General features: G+C 45.9%; 1 protein-coding gene across 18 annotated transcripts in view; it reads right to left on the reverse strand.

Annotated features, from left to right (window-relative positions):
* Nucleotides 1–411: 411 nt before the first annotated feature.
* Nucleotides 412–20,002, reverse strand: part of CPEB1 (cytoplasmic polyadenylation element binding protein 1) — a 49,683-nt gene continuing 30,092 nt past the window's right edge. For 9 of the 18 annotated variants that reach the window (XM_083586649.1, XM_083586652.1, XM_083586635.1 and 6 more), the window contains 9 exons: nucleotides 17,506–17,720; nucleotides 14,490–14,736; nucleotides 14,250–14,363; nucleotides 10,615–10,719; nucleotides 8,781–8,917; nucleotides 6,621–6,819; nucleotides 4,923–5,017; nucleotides 3,256–3,336; nucleotides 412–1,799 (listed from right to left, as the gene is read on the reverse strand). In XM_083586649.1, coding sequence (XP_083442775.1) covers nucleotides 1,689–1,799; nucleotides 3,256–3,336; nucleotides 4,923–5,017; nucleotides 6,621–6,819; nucleotides 8,781–8,917; nucleotides 10,615–10,719; nucleotides 14,250–14,363; nucleotides 14,490–14,736; nucleotides 17,506–17,720 — 1,304 coding nt within the window. In that variant the 3' untranslated portion in view covers nucleotides 412–1,688. The remainder of the gene's footprint in view (nucleotides 1,800–3,255; nucleotides 3,337–4,922; nucleotides 5,018–6,620; nucleotides 6,820–8,780; nucleotides 8,918–10,614; nucleotides 10,720–14,249; nucleotides 14,364–14,489; nucleotides 14,737–17,505; nucleotides 17,721–20,002) is intronic. The other 9 variants (XM_083586637.1, XM_083586646.1, XM_083586647.1 and 6 more) reach the window with 2 other exon arrangements.

The raw sequence follows: 20,002 nt of genomic DNA on the forward strand, positions 1-20,002 counted from the left end.
ACATTAGCAGTGGCAAAGTTTTTATCGGTGGCTGCAAGAACCAATGATCCCTATATTCTGAACAAAATGCTTGTTTAACCTGGAGGTAGGCTGTATGAATTGTGTATTGCTTTGTAACGATTTGTTGGGTCTCTGGACCGTAATAAAGGTTGATGATGATATAGCAGGCTTTTATGTTCTTAGCATCCTATTCTCACAATGACCAGCCAGAAGTCTGTGGGAAACCCTCAAGCTGGGCTGGAGAACAAGTGTCCCTCCCTCTATCAATGTCATGTTTCTCTGTATCAAAAACACGAAAAAGAAAAAGAAAAAAAGTGGCTTGTTTTGTTAAAAAGCCTGTTTGGAAGCTTCCAAGACACACACATTCTCTCTCACACACACACCCTCAAAGGAAAAAAGGGCACCTGAGGATTTGCTGCAACGTGTTTATTATGTGCCAAGAACATCACAGCTTACTCCACGCATCTGTAGGAGAGTGCAGTCTTGCCTGCATATACTACAATGAGGTAGAGACTTCACATACTGCTTCACAAAACCCCACAAAGAGCAGCTGGAATATGCAACATCAGCTCAGCAGGAAGAAGGGAGAACTTAGGACACTGGTTCTTTGGCACACAGCTTCCAAAAGAGGGGAAATAATAAAACAAAATCAAAACTTCAACTCCCAGCACGATCTATGGGCTGTGCTGCTGGCTTGACTACATTCCTTAAGGGTACCCTCTTGTTTCTTGAGAACACAAAAGGGCTCCCACTAAAGCACAGCCCTTTAAACCAGCTCAGTTATAAAAAGAAAATTGAAGTCTTGGAACTTTGTGATTAAAAACCTTTATCAAGCCCCCTTAGTGCAACTTAAAGTGCAACGAACTATATACAGCAGCTCGAAGTTCCGTTTATCCGGTCCAGTTTCAAAATCCAAAAATCCTATCCTTCTGGGTTGCAAATACTGCTATTCACAACTGGTAAACTTCATTTTTTTTTTTAAACTTGAACAGCTCCCAGACACAAGTTGCAATGATGTTAAAAGCTGCCAGGAAAGAAAAAAAATCTCGTCTCAAACGACTTAAAAACCATTTCAAGAGTGTAAAAAGGAACTGGTAAAAATCCTGGAGCATAAAATATGAAATATGATTTGGTTTAAGTGAAGAACAAAGTCTCCTTGTTGTTACAGTAAAAAACTCCAGCTGAACAATCTGTGTATTCCGTTCAGATGGGGGGGTTAAATGAATGGAAAGGCACTGTATGGCAACTGCAAAAAAACTGAGCCAATGAGACCTGCATTATTACCATCAGTATTGCAAGGAAGATAAAAAAGGGCCCTTGATAAATAAGAAACCGAGGCGAAGGCATCTGCATTAAACACCTTCTCAACACATGGTCCTTGGCGCTTCTCAGCAGCAACAAGGAACCAAAGTCTGGGAACTGCAGAATCATTTGAGGGGCCCTCCCCTCTGAAAAAATCCCCAAACAAACCCTCGACAAAAAAAAATTCACTGTGCATTAGTGCAGAAACAAATAAAGACCAGCAAGTGCAAACGTGAAGGCAAGATTCCCCGTTAGTCCTTCCGACGGGCACCCCAAGCCTGGGTGTGGCACCGGCAAACATCTCCGGGCTCTCTTCCGGTGGCGGGTGAACAGGAGACCTTCCTCCTGCAGCGACTGCAGTGGCTCCTGGTGCCCCCACCTCTGCTCTAGCTGGAGTCTCTGTTCTTCTGGTTGCGCATCAGTGGGCGGTGGTGATGCAACATCTCAATGGAATGTTTCCAGTGCCAGCAGGTGCGACAGAAGTACTTGAAGCAGACCTATGCAGAGGGGTGGATGGGTGGGAAGAGAGAGAGAGGGATCAAGAAGCATCAGCCTGGCTCCATGAGATGCTCTGACATGCAGCAGGAACAGGGGGTGGTGGTTTTAATCGTAAGATTATAGAATTTTGCTTAAACATCCCCACACACCCCAGGGATATAAAAGGAACTTATTTCAATTTCTGGCTGGAATGCCAACAAGGTTACCTTATTATTCTGGAATGCAATTTATCAAGAGCTATCAGATAATTAGAGCACATTCAAAAATCTCCTAAATGTGTGGACAGATACTAGGAAGGCGTTTTGCCAAAAGGAAGTTCTGACATGGGAGCTGCCCACTGCCAGGATCTCTATAGCACAACAACAGAATGGTTAAGACGCCTAAATATCCTGGATTATAGATAGGCTACCTTTCCAAGCCTATCTAGGAGAAGGATAACTCTGATCCTAAACCTCTGCTGCCTTGCGGGAGAAGAAAAGGCAAAGGAGTAAACCATACTCATATCCAGAGTGGAACTTCTAAGGTGGTTGGATGGCGCCTTGAATGCTGCCTCCTGGCAACTGCTGCAGCAAAGCTGGTGCCAAATGCATTGCTCTGCTTTTCTTTGGATCGTATCAGGCAGCCTTGTCCTGGGCTGCCCAGATGACCTGCAGAACATTGCCCAGGCTTGCGCCCGGGGAGGTCACTTTGGTGCTGCTTATGCAGCGGTCTGACTTCACCCCTGGAGGTGCACTCCATTGTCTCTTGAGACAGACGGATGCCAACAACTCCCAAGAGCCCCATCAAGCATGGGCCAATGGTCAGAGATGATGGGAGTTGCATGTCAACACCTGGAGGGCCAGACGTTCCCCACACCTGCTAGACATGTATGCCAAAAGCTTGCCTCCTACCATCACAAAACAAAAGGTTTGGGCTGGGAACTAGCAAGACATCCAGCTCTTCATCCATGAAAAGCCTGCCAAGAAGTTAAAAAGAGGCTGCTCTTGGGCAAGTGGAGACTATTCTCATCTACGTTGGTTGTTGTCCTTTGGAATATCTGAGGTTGCCTTATACAGCGTTGGGACGATTCGTCTTTCTAGTTCAGTACTGTTTACAATGACTTACAGTAGTTCTCCAGGGTTTATGAGAGGGACTCTTCCCCAGTCCTATCTGGAGATGCCAGGGGTCCAACTAGAGACCTTTGGCATGCAATGCATGCTACCACTGAGCTACAGCCCTTCTCCCCGCTAATTAAACAGAACACAGGACACCAACGACAGCTGCTTCACCTGTACAACAGAGCAGCTTCCACTCACTCCAAAGATGGTGAAAATGGGCAAACATTTTAAAAGGGGGCAAAGGGGAAGGAGCCCTCAATAACTTTGTTCTGTGCACTACAGGAGAGTGGGTGGGGTAGGAAACACTGCCCCTTCAACCAGGTCTTAGGTGGACGGAGGAAAAACCCAAGAGCCTTACCTGGTCTCTGCAGAAGAAGGGACCTGGTTGAGACCTGCAGATCTGACACATGGCATCTTCCAGGTATGGATCAATCTGAACCTGCCCCGGAGGTTAGGAAAGGAAATTAAAGCCAGATAACAGACTGGGCCAGAGGGAAGGAGCCCAGGGGACGAAGCAGCACAGCTGGAGTTCACAGTGCAATCTTAATGGTGAGAGGGGGAAAGAAGAAACGGGGGCATGCACTTCAGAGGAAACAAGCAGGAGCAAAGGCTGAAAGAGTTCTGAGTCTCCTATGAAAACAGCTGCAAGGGCTTGATGCTGAAGAAGACCAATGCTACTATCAGAGTCATCTGGCTAAAGCAGGCATAGGCAAACTCAGCCCTCCAGATGTTTTGGGACTACAACTCCCATCATCCCTGACCACTGGTCCTGTTAGCTAGGGATGATGGGAGTTGTAGTCCCAAAACATCTGGAGGGCTGAGTTTGCCTATGCTTTGCTTTCACTTCATCCACTGGAGAAGTCTGCCCCTTTCCCCAGAAGAGGACCACAGGGGTGGTGGTCTCTGCACGGAACATGAAAATCAACTAGGTGCAGCCTCCCATAATATGCATCCCACCCCAGCCCTGCATAAGAGTGAATAGTTTGTTTATACACATTCGTCATAGTGGCTTCTGAGGAACTAAAGCCAGTTTGGAGACTGACTGGCAGACTTGTTTTAGTAACTGCGTAAGGAGAAAAAGATCGCCCTTTCCCAGCCTACTTGGAACACAGAAAGCTGCCGGAGTCAGACACATGGTCCATCAAGATTGCAATTGCCTACAATGACTGGCAGCAGCTCTCCAGGTTCCCTCCCGTGGGGGATTGAACCTCAGACCATCTGCACGCAAGGCAGATGCTCTACCACTGCGCCACAGCCCTTGCCTCTTCTACTCCCACCATTTCTTTGCTCAAACAGGGTTTTCTGCAGGCTTGGGGAGGGCCTGCCACAGACTCCATGTACAAAGGCTGCTCCGGAAGGAGAAAAACTGCTCTTTTTGGTGCCTGTTATATGAAGAACCGGCTGTGCTTACTTGAGGTTAATGCATCCTTTTTTGAGGCCTTATTACAACGCGGCTGCTTTGGTAAGATTTTAATCAGGAGCTAAGGGTAATGTTTTGAAGCTTAGCTTTCTTAACACAGCTATTCTCTGCAATCCTAAATTATGAAAGGGATGATAAGTAATTTCTTGAAATAAATGCCTTTACAAGCTTGCTAGTGTGGATATAAATATATTATGAAATATATTTGATGTATTTATGACTGTTTCTGATGCACCTATATATTGATCTGTTTACTGTTCCCACGAGCTATTTAAGAGCACACTTTGGAAAACCAGCATATAATAAGCTTGATGATGCTAAGATTCCTGGAATATCCAACCTCCTCTGCAATGCTGGAAGAAGATCTCTGCCAGGAAGAGACAGTACTGAGATAGGTGAACCAGTGGCCCAACTCCTCGTGCCTTATATCTGCTATTTCCCCCCCCAGCTCCCTGCTTACTTACTGAAATCAGTATTTAGAGGAAGAAGTCCTACTAGCTAGAATCTCTGTTCCATTTCTAGGGACTATGCAACAGCACCCACTTTAGGGATCCTTGCCGATAAGCACAACACAGCAGCTTGTCTTTTCCTTTCGTGCCTCTCACCTTTTTTGTAAACTTGGTTGTTTTGATCTCCACAAATGCAGCACTCACAGCTTTCAGATAGCTGCGCTGGTTGTTGAAGGTGACACGGCCAGATCCTGAAACAAAACCCAGCCCATTAGTGCAGTGCGCAGCTCCAAGGAAAGATCCTGATACGTATCTACCAGCATAGTAATGCAAGACTTATGAGTCAGCACGAACGTGACTTGCTTGCCAAGGTCTACCACAGCAGGAAGGGAGAGGGGGTTCAGAGGTTAATGGAGGGGAGGGATGCTTGAGGAATTCAATCTTTGCAAATTCCTATACGGAACGTCCTGATCTGCAACCCACAGACTAATGTGTAGATTGGAACCTAGCCACCAACAGATTTCACACGACAGCAGCAAGGCGACCCGCCTCTCCACTTTATTCTCACAACCAAGCGGAGATTTGAACCAGAGTCTTCCAAGTCCTAGCTCTTAAGTGCTACATTACTCTTTTTTAAGTGATTTAGACTTCCTCAACAGTGCAGATTAATGTGGAAAAAGAATGAAACTATGGGTAAACACATGAGAAAGTGACACTGGCCCGAAATAGTCAGATTTATCTATTTCCAGTAGCAGCCTGCTGCCTATTCATCTTGATGAACTATACTCAAGAGACTTCTAGTGCTGAATGGACGGTTCAAAGCCTTTCAAGTTAAAAGCCAAAATAATGCTGTATAGATTTATAGCAAGGGAAGCTAACCTGTGACTCTCCAGTTATTGTTAAGATTTCAGCTCCCACCAGAACCAGCCAGCATGGCCAATTGCCAGGGATGATGAGAGCCATCAAGTCAAACAACATCTGGAAGGGCAAAAGTTAGCCACCCCTGGTTTATACCGTCACCATCCTGATAACCTGAGGCAGAGATCAAAAGTTACAAAGACTTGCCGGAACAGCCTACCCAGAGGGAAATAGTTCAGTTTAAAGGGCTGTTATCCAGCATTCTCTGTCCACTAGCACTAGCGGGTGGCTGAGTTTTAACGCTGCACAACAGAGGAATCACATGCAGCAGCTGCACTAGCAGAAACTCATTGCCTTGCAGAATGTGCAATCTGCTGGGAAACAAACTTAACAACAACCTTCTCATGCATTGTCTTGCAGAACACCATCCCGAAGCCACAAAATACTGCCAGTGGAACAAGGGAACCACCAAGTGTCTTTAACTTAGCACTACGTGGAATACAACTCAAAGTGACCACCAACCTTTTCCCCAGTCATGCTATCCAGCAGTAATATGTCACCCTGTGCAAGGCCATTTGACACCCTTCCCACAACCCTCATGGCACTGGCTTAAGCCAGGCTTGGGGAAGGAGGCGTGAGACACTGGCAGGGTCCCAAAGTCCTCCCACCTCGGTCCCAAAGCCTGATAAGTGCTTGCCCAGCTTTGGGAAGGAGGTAGGAGGACTCTAGAACTCTGCCAGAGCCCTCATGCCTCTTTCTTTCCCAAAGTGGACAAGCACTGAGAAGGCACCCTTTTCAGCTGCGCATCTGGTGCGACCGCACCACTTGCATTGCCCTAAAATTGCCTCTGTATCCAGGGTCTTCAACTTCGCCATTCAACATCCTTTTCATTTACAAGGGACAATCTGTACCTATTTTTGGCCATGGTAGGGTACCGCCAAAAGGCCCAGAAACGAACAGAATATGAATGAATAGTCATTGATTAGCCTCACTTACCAATAGGGTACTTGTGCTTGTCTGTGTCGATACCTGCATACACAACGCCAGCAAACAGGTCATTGAGGATCCCTGCTAAAGCTTCGGCATTCAGCATCCCATGAAGAGCTCCCACGAAGACTGTTTTGCCAGGGTCAAGCCTCTGGGTGGGGCTGCGCACAAAGTTGCTGTCTGCCAGGACCCATGGGATCACTTGTACCTGAAGTCACCCAAGAGTAAACTGTGTTCGAGTCGAGTCCACAAGCCACGTATGCCCCCCCTTTGAAAAACCAACTAACTTATTTCTAAGTGCACCTTAAATGGTCTTCCCATGCCCTTATGCCAAGTGCACTTCAACCATTGTAACCTTCCAAACCGCTGAGTCAACACACAGATGGCTGCTCTTACATTCAGACTATCTGACTTTTGTACAACAGGCCTTTGGGTTAAAGGTGTCCTGTTGGGATCTGAGCTGTTAAGAGACACAAACTAAGCTGATGGGAATTGTAGTCAAAACCCACATTGCGGAAGGCATAATGCCTAGTTCTGGGCACCACAATTTAAGAAGGATGTCGACAAGCTGGAACATGAGCAGAGGATGGCAGTAGGAGCTGTTCAACATGGGAATGGTCTCGTTTGGGAGGCTGTGGACTCTCCTTCACTGGAGGTTTTTAAGCAGAGGTTGGATACAATCGGTCATGGATGCTTTAGCCAAGATTCCTGCATTGCAGGAGGTTGGACTAGATGACCACTGGGGTCCCTTCCAACTCTACTATTTGATGATTCCATGGAAGCCAGGAGATGGCTAAAGAATAGTTCTTTTATTCCAATTCTGGTACACTCTGGTTCACTACTCTATTTCAACCAAATTTGTGTCCTGTTAACAAGGGGGCTGTCATCTCCTTTCTGTTCAGTTCCTCTATGCAGTTAAAAGCATATTCTGCCTTACAGACTGCATTTATTATGCATTCCCTGTGAACAGCAGGGTTGGCATGACCCAGTGATAACATATGCTTGCACCATGGAAACAATACTTTGCAAGCAGTACATTTATGCAACACTTGCCCAGAGTATAGTAGAGCCAAGATATGTGACTGAAGCAGCAACACAAGATGTAGTCATAGCCCTAATCCTTTGTGCACTGCCCAAACCAATCTCACAAGGGTCACGCCATCTAAATTGTGCATCCCACTTGAATTCAACTAGGGACAGAGGTAACTTGTTATAGATGTGTGGTGCTAGTATCTTAGGGATGGTTTGCTTAGCAGAACACAACCTCGCCCTTAATTTGGGACACGCAAATAAAACACAGAAGGGTGACTGAGCATCCTGCTGGTTTGTTTGCAGTAGATAATAATTTTATTATTTGCAACCCGCTCATCTGACTGGGCTACCCCAGCCACTCTGGGTGGCTTCCAACAAAATATAAAACACAGTGAGACATCAAACATTAAAAAAAACTTCCCTATATAGGGCTACCTTCAGATGTCTTCTAAATAAAAAATATTTGTATCTTTTGTGGCTGGTTGCCAGGACATATCCAGCCATCTCTCTGCAACCACAGGCACCAGAAACAATATTTAAAGAAGCTATCTTCAAGATGATACTATACAATACATGCTGAATACACACACACCACTGGCAATGTCACATGGCAGGAAAGCAGAAGCCAACCAGCAACGGGATGCATTCTTCATGGTTTTACTGCAGCCATCCTTCAGCAACAAAGACCTCTTACTGGAGAAGATCAATGAGGAGCCTTGCTGCCAATTCTGTCAACGCAGAGTCACAAGCAACCTCTTCCAGCATCTTTCACACTCCACAACACATTACCCATCCTCTGATCCACTGGCAACACAAACCATGTGCTTAGAGACCTTCAGAACCAGCACTTTTCCAAATGCACCACTCTCTATCCCTATCTCTCTTCCTGTCTAGCTAAAAGCTGCATGTGTTTGGAGTCAACAACTATGCAACATATGGCACAATCAGCCTTTGTGCAAACTGGGAGCAATTCCACCCATCACTGAGGGTAGCTGCCTATGCAGAAGTCACCCTGGAGAAAGAGAGGCCGCTGCCAGCGCTTCAAAGGCAACACATGGCTCCTAAATAAAGCAATACGATGTTATAGCCACCCACCTGGGTGCTTTGTTTGGACTGCACAGCGGCACATCCTCTCACCTCTTTGCAGCGCATCCTGCGGCTGGACATCTTGAAATAGTACTCGCTCAGGCCACTGGGACTCAGCACATCACGGGAGCAGTTCTGGAGCAGAGCACGCACAGATTTCTCTGATTCAAACACCAGATATGCATAGCCTTGGGTGGAAGACAAGAAATTTACTTAGAACGCAGGGTGCAAGCATGTTCCTTTCTTCCCTCGGGAGTATTTTTGCAGTGCAGTTTGTGTTAAGAATTGCCCAGTTGTACTCAATGACCCGGCTTAGTTCAACAGCGACCAGTTTGATGTTTTGGGGATGCTCAAGAGCAATGCCACTCTCCCGCCTGCCTGCTGGTTCATCAGGCAGGCTGCCTCTGAACATCGAGGCTCCATTTACATCAGTGGCTCATGAGCCCTCTTCTCAATGCTTTGGAAAGTGCAGGATCAGAGAATGACAACCTTTTGTCTATATACCACTTTCACAAATACATAGCAAGTTATTTCCACCACTGCATAGAGATGGGGGGAAATAATGATATTATGCTATCTTCTTGCAATGTACAGAATCTCATTCCTTTTCACCGCTTCCATTAATGGAAGATGGAAGAGTTGGGTCAACTGAGCAATTCTTAGGCACAGCAGAGATTGAAATCCTCTACTCCAGACCGTCGCATTTGCCAGAGACACAATTTTCTCCCCATTAAGTACTCAAATGGTGCACAAAGACTGCAGTGCCAAGCAATCCAGGGTGCTTGCAAACCATAAGAAGTGAGCTTTTTCGTTTTGCTAACACAGTGCTATTTCTAGACCCTGTTCTGAGCTAACAGCAGAATACAGTCCCTGTGGGTGGGATAGCCAGGGTGGGATGGCTATGCTGGGGAAACCACTGGTATGTCCGACTTCCCATGGCAGGCAGTTGGGGGGAGAGAACAGAATATACTTATCAATGTACTTTTCCCAGAAAAGAGGGCTTGCTATTCCAAGCAGGAGATTCCCCGCCCCCGGCCAGAAAGGAGTGTGCACACACTAGCATTGGAGAGAGTCAGCACATAATTGTGTACTTTAAATCAACAGAGGTGTATGGGCTACACTGGTGTGCATGTGCACACACCCAATTAATGTGTGCATGAGCTGAGCGGTAGTAGCCATAGCTCTGTCCAAACTAAAGGCAGCTCCCTCTGCCCTAACAGCACCCACTTCCTTCTAAGTACAGCCACCATCACCCCTCTTGGGACCTGCTAGATGTCCTATACGTCATCCCGAACTACTGGGCATCCCTATGGGTCATCCTGGCTAAGCTGATGAGAGTTGTAACCCACAACATCTGGAAGGAACCAAAGGGAATGCATCTGAACCTCCCAATGAGTGAGGAACGGTGCCAAAATTGGAGAGGGGGGAAGGGAAAAAACAAAAACCTAGCATGGAAGTACTCCAGGTTTCTCAAGACTGAACATTAGGGCTGATGCATCTTGAACAACAGAAGACAAGTCACTTCCCCAAATGCCTTAATGGCAAAGCAAGGTTTTCTGCTTGGCTCAGCAGAAATTCAAGCCTTAATACAACTGACTGGGGAGAATGGAGACGACAGCTACGGCTTCCTCAGCACAAATAAACACAAAGCTCTTTTCTTTTCCCTGTGTGACTGCCACCGTGTGAACACCGCTGTGTGCAGCCCCGCACCCCGAAAGAGCTGGCAGATTACATTAACGGAAAGAACCTGTGCGCCCGAGTGAGGCCTGTAATCCTATGGTGCTCTACCTGTCCAGACACCACCATGCAGCCATGCCAGCCCAGCAGCCCTCAGTGCTCTCTATAGGTAGCATGGATAAAAAGGTTCCTACCATGTCTGTATTACCTTTAGGCATATTACCTTTGGGAGGGTAGCGGGGGTGCTTGCTATCCTTACCAGGCCACTCCACTCTCAGCGAGCCAAACACACGGAAAGTGCTGATCAGACCCGCTGCACAAATGAGAAATTTAGTTTCGAGGGGTAAGAGAGAGAGAAAACCCCAACTCCCGTGCATGGAGTTATGCTTTGTGCATTTTTTTTAAAAAAAACCCAGTAAAATACAAACATACAGCAATGTAATTCAATAAAACTTCCCCATGGTTCCATCAAACATTGCATCAATAATGGTTGGCTAATAGATGCGGGTGGTGCTGTGGTCTAAACCAGAGACTAGGGCTTGCCAATCAGAAGGTTGGCGGTTCGAATCCCCGCAGCAGGGTGAGCTCCCGTTGCTTGGTCCCTGCTCCTGCCAACCTAGCAGTTCGAAAGAACGTCAAAGTGCAAGTACAATGGTACCTTGGGTTACAAATGCTTCGGGTTATGTGTTTTCAGGCTGTGGACCGCGAAAAACCTGGAAGTACCGGAAAGGGTTACTTCCGAGTTTCGCTGCTCGCACATGCGCCAAATCGCATCACGTGCATGCGCAGAGCTGGTTATGAAAGCTGCGGGTTGCAGACATCACGGATTACGTCCACAACCTGAAGTTCCACTGTAGATAAATAGGTACTGCTCTGGCGGGAAGGTAAACGGCGTTTCCGTGAATTGCTCTGGTTTGCCACATGACCCGGAAGCTGTACGTCGGCTCCCTCGGCCAGTAAAGTGAGATGAGCGCCGCAACCCCAGAGTCATACCTTTAACAGACACATAGGAGTGACAAGCACAGGGGAAAGTTTCCTGGCCAGCACAGAACCTCAACGGAGGACAATTATCAACTTGCACCACTGGTAGGAGTGTCACTTTAGGGGGTGGAACTTAATTTTTGCAAATTTCTCCAGTGAGGGGTCTTAAAAATATGTTTTGGGATGTAAGGAATTCAAATCTGATATTTTTGTGACTGGACAACATTTAGCTTGGTAAGTTGACGTTGGACGAAGAAGCAAATGAACTGCTTTCAGAGTACCAAAGACGTATAAATTTTATCTTCTGAAAATGTCAGTTAACGCCAAATAATAACTAATGATGGTGATCTACAACATAACCGCAGGTAATTGATTTGTATGCTATTTTATACACATTTAACTTGCCAATTAAAACTAAATTATATTAATTTTACCAAAATCTCTTTTGAAATCCCAAGCTGTGTTACAACTTTTTAGCACCCCCTCATTTTTGGAATGTGAAAGCTGAAAAACTCCATTGCACTAGTAATGTACGAGTTGGTCGGGTCAGTCGTTTGGCCACTCAATGGATTTTGGCAAACTGTGATTTGCACTTCTATTATCCATAGCCAACCCAAATTCTATTCACTACTCCTGATATGCATTTTCTGCCTTCTCATATAATGACACTTGAATCATTCCCATTTTTGTGCAATTCAGTACAGCAGCTCTGATATTTTAAGTGGCATTCTGTGAAACACATAATAGCAATTACGTGGGGGACTCCACTGTCAGTGTCTTAATTATTTGCAGAGCCCACACACTCCACGGGAACCTATCTTTATCTTGACTTCCCTTGTAAAGCAGCCTGGGGAAGCCACAGAGAGAGGAATTTACTTGATATTATCTGTGACTGACTGGTCTGAGTTTGCTCAGCAAGCTTCTTGTCCAGCAGAGGCTTAAATCTGGCTGTCACCAAGCCAAGTCCAATGTTCTATTCACCACAATTCACCATCTCATGCTCAGAGCATAAACAGCACACTATGCCTCTGTTCTAGGCCACAGACCAAGGAAGACGAATATAAGAATATACTTCAATGCATGAAGCTGGCTCGTATGGCCTACTTTAACTGGCACTAGCTCTCTCACAAAAGTCTTTTCGGTGCCAAATAATGGTAGATAGCAATGCCAGGGATTGAGTGTGGGACCTGCTGTGTGCAAAGCGAAGAGGCTTAGTACTGCACTATGGGGTGTCTCGTGTAATTGGTGAACTGCTTCTGGAATTCATGTGGTGCTTTTTGGTGTGTGTGTGTGTGTGTGTGTGTGTGTGTGTTTTCTGTGCTTTGTTCTGCTTTGCAGCAATTTTCATGCTGACGTTTCTAAATGCTGCATTATTTTTGGTATTTTTTTGTATGCTCCTGGGCGGGGGGGGGGGGGGTAGCTTTGCCCCCCCTCCAAAGTAGCTTCTAAATTAAATAACCATAGAATTGTATAGTTGGAAGGGACACTGAGGTCACCTAGTCCAATATCCTGCAGTGCAGGAATCTTTTGCCCAACATGGGGCTCTCTTGCACCACTGAGCTATCTCCAGGTTTTCAGATAAGCAACACAATGCTTTATACTGAAAGCACACTAACTTTAAGAATAGCTAGGCTGAGCAAACAATTGATAACAGAGGCAGCTGTGCTAGCTAGCATTGTCAATCAACTAGCTCCAAGAGCAGTTGAGCTGCATAGGCCACATCCCTTGAGGCTGTAGATTCTGTATGGGGAGCCTGATGTTGATGCACTAAAAATCCCTTCATCCCTGGCCAGTGCTTATGCTGGCCGGGGTCAACTGTTCGAGTTTCCAACACAACCTGGGGGAGTCACATGCCCTGGTGCCCTTGAATAAGAGGTAGATCAAGTCAGGATGAGCTGTTCTGAGGACAGACTGTGGAAACCCCTTAATCTTGCTCTGAAACATTAACAACCACCTTCAGACCAGGAATGGGAAACCCGTCTCTCTCCAGACTTTGCTATCTGCGACTCCCATCATCCCTGACCATTGGCTATGATGGCCGCTGCGGATGCAAGTTTTAGTTCAGCAACATGAACTAAACGCATGTGCTTGTCGTCCGAGACTCTTCTGTGTCCTCCCCCCCCCATTCCACAGAAAGGTTCAGAGGGTGGAAACAAGACAATGGGTCTTTTCTGTGGTTGCTCAAGGATTGTGGAACGCTCTCCTCAGAAAGGCTTGCCTGGTGCCATCAGTGCATGTCTTTAGATACTAGGCAAAAAATTCCTTTTTCGAGGCCTGTGGCTATTAAATAACCTATGGTCTGTGAAAGTGTGGGGAAGTGTAATTATTATTTTGTTATTATAATTATTATTTTACTACAGTCATACCTCGCGTTGAAGTAGCTTCGGGATAAGTATTTTCGGGTTGTGCGCTGCGATGACCCGGAAGTAACAGAGTGTGTTACTTCCGGGTTTCGCCGTTCGCACAATCGGTCAAAATGACGTCACGTGCATGCACAGAAGCGGCGAATCACGACCCGCGCAGACGTGGGTTGCGTTCCCTTCTGGATGCAAACGGGGCTCCGGAACGGATCCCGTTCGCATCCAGAGGTACCACTGTATTTGTCTATCTGTCGTTACGTTTTTCAATATTTTTTATCATTGATGTTCTGCAGTGTTTTTAATGTTGTACACCCCCCTGAAATCTTCTGATAGAGGGCAGTATATAAACTGAATTAACAACAACAACTGAATTAACAACTGTTAACTGTTGTTAATTCAGTTAATTCAACAGTTATAACCACACCTTAATGAAGTGGGGTGGGGAAAAGAGCTAGAGAAGGCCAGACCCTTCACTCCACAACCTGCCTTAGCAGTTACTTGCCTTCTGTGATATCCCAGGGGACTCCTCCTAAGAACACCTTGCAGGAGTAGATTGGATTCTTGTAGTTTCGGGGCGGAAGCTGCCCACTCCATGTGCAGGTTGCCTCGTTCACAGCTGAAGACAAGAACCAAAAGAGAGAGAAGCTTCGTCTAAGAGCTCAGCATTCATCTTGCACCCAACTCTCCCCCGTGCCAATCTCCCCATGCAAGGGGAGATCTTGCACCCAACTCTCTGACTCACCCGCTGCCTGCTTGTGAAGCCTGGCTTCCCTTTCGATACTGAACGGGTCGTCCACGGAGTCTTGGATGCCCCAGGAAGGCCAGGTAGATGCTCCAGACCACTGCTTGGGGATGCTGGTTGGGGTGGAAGTGACTGAAGCAAGAGTAGCTTGATCTTGATCCAGGTGGGATCCTGCTCCACTTAAGGAATCCCTGGGAATGCCACCAAGAGGCAGGAATGACATCGGTGGGGAGATCCGGAGATTCGACTGCAAGAGAAACGTGTTAAGAAACACAGTTTGAAGGAGCCAAGTATGTATAATTTCAATGCAGCGGTTAATCTAAAGCATCCTAAGATCTCTCATCTCTCTCTATGATCCCACCTTAGCCAATGGTAGGAAAGCTACAATTATGAATTCAGGATACTTAACAAAAGCAAGGGGTGGTGGTGGTGGAACCATTTCAAACTATGAAAGGACACAGTATCTTTTTCAGGCTTTGAAAGGGTAAAGGTAAAGGTACCCCCGACCATTAGGTCCAGTTGTGACCGACTCTGGGGTTGCAGCGCTCATCTCGCTTTATTGGCCGAGGGAGCCAGTGTACAGCTTCTGGGCCATGTGGCCAGCATGACTAAGCTGCTTCTGGCGAACCAGAGCAGTGCACGGAAACGCCGTTTACCTTCCCACTGGAGCGATCTACTTGCACTTTGACGTGCTTTCAAACTGCTAGGTTGGCAGGAGCTGGGACCGAGCAACTGGAGCTCACCCCGTCGCAGGGATTCGAACTGCCGACCTTCTGGTCAGCAAATCCTAGGCTCTGTGGTTTAACCCACAGCGCTACCCGCGTCCCTTTTTTCAGGCTTTACCGTGTACCAAAGGTGATAGAACATCATGGACTCCTCATATATTTTCTCAGCTTAATATAATGAAAGTGTAAGGAATGTCTTGAAAGGCAGGTGGGGGAGTCTGTTTGAATCTTCAAGGTAAAGTATTAGATTACCAGAAGATTATCCACAAGGAAAGTACTAAATGACCCTAATGGATGAGCCAAATGTGCGATTTAAGGCAATCTAATGGGTTGAATGCTAGAAAATTTCTGCTTTTGTCTACGGCATGCTTCTAGTCGTGTGGGAAGTTTCTGTGCAAAGCACAGTAAAAAAGATACTTAAAAACCCAGAAGCAAGGTTGCAACATTTATTTCCTTCCAAGCTTTTTCTCCCCATCCTTACCCAAACTGCTATGCATCTATTCTTTCTTTCAGAGCCAAAATGAATATCATGTGATTTTAGAAAATATGGCTTTTAGCTGATATTGCACGCTTGTATTTTAACTTGTTAAGTGAAGTCACTCTAAGACTTCTTTGTATAAAGTGACAAGCAAATGCTGCTAATCATAAATAATAATAATGGGCAAGAATTCCAAATCTACGTTACCATGGGAGGCATAATTAACTATTTTGGCAGCTGCCACATTCATTAAATTATATGCAGCTTGTATCGACACGCAACAAGAATAGGCTCATTAAATGCAAGCTTCCAGAGCTACATATATGGCTGGCTAAGGCCCTGCACATGAAGCAAACAACGTTCATGTTAACACTGACAGCTTATTGCCATGTTACTTCTCAGACCTATGGCAAAAGTGACAGTGCTTGGTATTAGGCTAGTATACCTGTTTTACAAAGCCCTGGACAACTTGGGTCCAGGTCACCTTAAGGGCTGCCCTCTGAGCCCTGATCTCCCAGACTGATCACTGAGATTAGGGAGGCAATCCTTGCTTTGGACTTCCATGCATCTCTTGGAGACTTCTTTATGTCGGACAGAGCTGTGGTTATTTAAAATTTTCTTGCATAAGTGGTCATTTTGATGATTCTCTTATGTTACTTTTGACGGTTTCTGTGTGGCTGTATAGTGCCCTGATGTTGTGTGAGAGGGTGGCTTATAAATACTTTTATCAACTACATACAATCAATAAGGGGGCCAAAAAGTCTTCAGCACAGAATTCTACAACTCTCTGCACAGTTAAAGTTAAGTTTCTAGCTTCAGGAAAGGCTTCAAGTTGAAGGCAGTGACAACCAACAGCTCAGAAGCCTGTGTGTAACCAACAGCTCAGAAGCCTGTGAGGAGGGTAAGTCAACAGGAGGGATAACCTTCTGTATCCAGCTCAGTCTCTGTACTCCTACTAACCCGCTAAATGATGTCTTTCCTCGTCTTTCCTCTGCTCCCTAATGAAAAGCGATTTGATGAGTTCTATCACCAGAAGTCCATCCAAAGATGCGCTGCATTTCACAACCTGTTTATTTTGCAGCAGTTACAGAATACAGTCGTACCTTGGTTGTCAAACGCCTTAGTTCCTGAACAAATTGGCTCCCAAACCATCAAAACCTGGAAGTGAGTGTTTCAAACAGTTTTTTGGGAAGCCGAACGTCCAATGTGGCTTCTGATTGGCTGCAGGAGCTTCCTGAAGCCAATCAGAAGCCATGCTTTGCTTTTTTTGGAAGTCGAATGGACTTCCGGAACAGATTCTGTTTGACTTCCAAGGTACAACTGTACATCCTGCCCCCCGCCCAATTTTCAGATCCTCTATTCCTTCTTAAAGCTATTTTGCCCTAACCAACGAATTTAGTGCAGAAAAAAATATCCCTTCCGACTTTGTAATGAGCAGGAAAGCAAGTGTTGTGGTGTATCTTGCACAAGACCAACAGATCAATGATCAGTAGACCCAGCGGAATGTGCAACGCTTATTTAAATTGTGAGCAGATCAGGGTCCAGCAGTTTTGCAGTCACAGGTTATTTCTCCAAGAATACAATCTGAAGCAGGACTCTGATGCTTGTAAAAAGCTATAGTTTGGGAAAGCAGAATAGCTTAAATCCACCTGCAGCTGCTTGCGTATTCTCCCATTTCCTAGCGACTGGATGGGGAGTCCGCAGCCAGACCATGTTCTCCGAAGTGCCATCAAATCAATTTAGAATTTCAGAGTACCCACCTGCCCTGCCACAACCTCCCCACCGCAAGGATACAACCTCCCCAGCAACTTACAAGAAAGTCTGAGAGATGGTCAGAACCAGAGCTGAATCCACTGGTGTCAGAGTCTGAGGGGCTGCTGGAGCGTGAATACAGGAACGAACGGGCGTTGTCCAGGCGGGAACCCCTCAAAGGGTTCGGAAGGCTATCAGTCAGCTCAGAGCCAATGGGATCCATTGTCAGGAAATTCACAGAGGGCTTCCCCAGGGGATTGCTAAACACACTAAGAACTGCAAAAGAGAAAGCGATGCTTTATGCACTCTTCAGCCCTGGTACCCTCTGCTCCCCTTCAACCAGATGGTACTTGTTTGCTCTCAAAAAGAAAAGAAATAATCAATTTGGGGAAAAGACCTCGAGGATTATAAATCACCATCCATTGCTGTGTCAGGGAACTAAAGGACTGCCCACAAAGATCTGTGCTAATTGCTCCAATGCAGATGCCCACCTATACCAAGCACACTGGCACCAATACTTCTGAGTGAAAATAAATATATGGTGACCTGTCCAAGCTTTCATTTGCTGTCCCACGACTCCTGCTGTTCCACCAACTACTGCATGCAGGACCCTGCCATCTGTGGCTTTGCACACAAGGGGAATGGTGCAGACCATTTATGAGATGCCTCATGGCCACATGAACATCTCAGGCAGGGACATCAGGAGGTGGATCCACTGGTCCCATGAACATGTTTTGCTCTCGAGAAGCACAACATGCCAGACAAAGCTGCAAGCAGAGGCAACGTGCAAGTTATGTACGATCTCAAATACTTCAGTGATATGGGACCTCCCAAATCTAATTGTCAAGGCTGCCTCTTTTTTTCATCTCACTGTGCACACAGACTACATTAAACCATGTGTTCTGCTTACACTAGGGCCTGTAAGCAGAGCCACTGTCATCAATAATGCTTTCAGCTCAAAGCAGTTTACACAAAGGGCATTATCCATGACAGTGGCTCTGCTTATTGTGTGCTCCCCTCGCAGATAAACCACGCCCAGTCCTCTCCAACACACCAATGGACTCTGTATAGTTACACACAAGCAAATGGGCAAATCACCAGACACAGAGAGATTGTGTTGCTTTGAGAAGCAGAAGCAAGAGCTCTGCCACGATGTTGGCATTTTCCTTGCCTACATCTTGACTGGGCTTCTATGTTTGTATTTTCAAGTAGAATAGCTAGAGAGGCTTTACTTGCAGTAAAGAGTAAGAAAAGAACCTCTGCTATGCTAAGCTGGTAAGTAGGCACCTGGGCACGTTTGCGGAGATAGGAGAATTGTACCCTACCTTTTTAAAAAGAAAAGTTGCCGGCCCTCATGATTTCAAGTATGCACTTGAACACATGCAGAATCCTTTGTTGTTGTAATATTCAGCAAGTGGAGCTCTGAGCCCTTTATGAGTATACTCCTTAGTCCTTCACCCCAGGTAAATCACCTAAGCAAGGATGCTCATCTATTAGCACTCAGGTTTTAGGAAACTTAAAACACAAATGGGAAAATGCCAACATGTATTAACTATAAATAGCCTAAAATAGAAGAGTCTTGGGGTCTCCTAATTAATTAGTTCACATTCTTGTCGAGTTCAGATGTCTTATCTGTCCCTGTGTAAACAAAGTCCCTACACGGTCTTCTGTAAATACATTTTTATCCATGCTATCTATCATCTTTATGTCCAGCTTAACACTGCAGAGGCAGCACTGGATTATTGTGCTGGCAGCTGTTTTTCACTCGCAACAGATGGAAGACTATGCTGGCTGGGGGGCTGCTTACACAACTCATGAGTAGCCTCACTGCAGAACGTATAACAGGTGAAGTCAACCTGCTAGCGTTCTATTTGCATGATTTATTATGGGTTCCAATCTTGAAGTATGGGTATCGAACGTGGATTTCCTTAACATGGAAATCTCAGCAAGAATTGCGCTGAACCAGGTGATTCCTGGCTTTTACAGTAACTTAAGGCAAACCTGATAGGAGAGAGACCTGCAAAGATAAGCTGTGCACTGGTGGCTGTGGTTCTTGCTTTGATGAGTCTTAAGGGACAGTTACCGTGCAACTGGGTATCAAATGAGTATTTATATCTGGATGCTAATGCAACATGTTTTACCTCTGTGTTAGACTCCCTGCCCTGCTGAACAGCTTGTCTGAACATAAGAAACCCAAACGGTAAAGAGCTTCATATTCTAATGCCTTCTTCTCCATCATACCAGCGCTGGACATCCTTGTCCAAGCAATCTGATGGTGTGGTTTCCTATAATGCGAAGGTGGTTTGGAGGGAAGCTGATGCTATCTTAGAGAACCATCTTGTTCGGGATGCTTATTGCTCCTATGAAAATTAACTGGCGTCTCCTCACCAATGTTGGCTTCATAGCCAACGAAACCCTGCCTGAATTTAATTTGTCCCATTTTTAGAACAGATTCAGGTAAGGTGGTATTCAATTTTAACAGAATGTGACGACAGAGACACTGTCTAGGAGACAAGAAGCAGTACGATGCTCCTATTTGTTGTAATTACTTTTATACT

This window comes from Podarcis filfolensis, assembly GCF_964270895.1.
Source record: "Podarcis filfolensis genome assembly, chromosome: 14".
Classification (NCBI taxonomy): Eukaryota; Metazoa; Chordata; class Lepidosauria; order Squamata; family Lacertidae; genus Podarcis; species Podarcis filfolensis.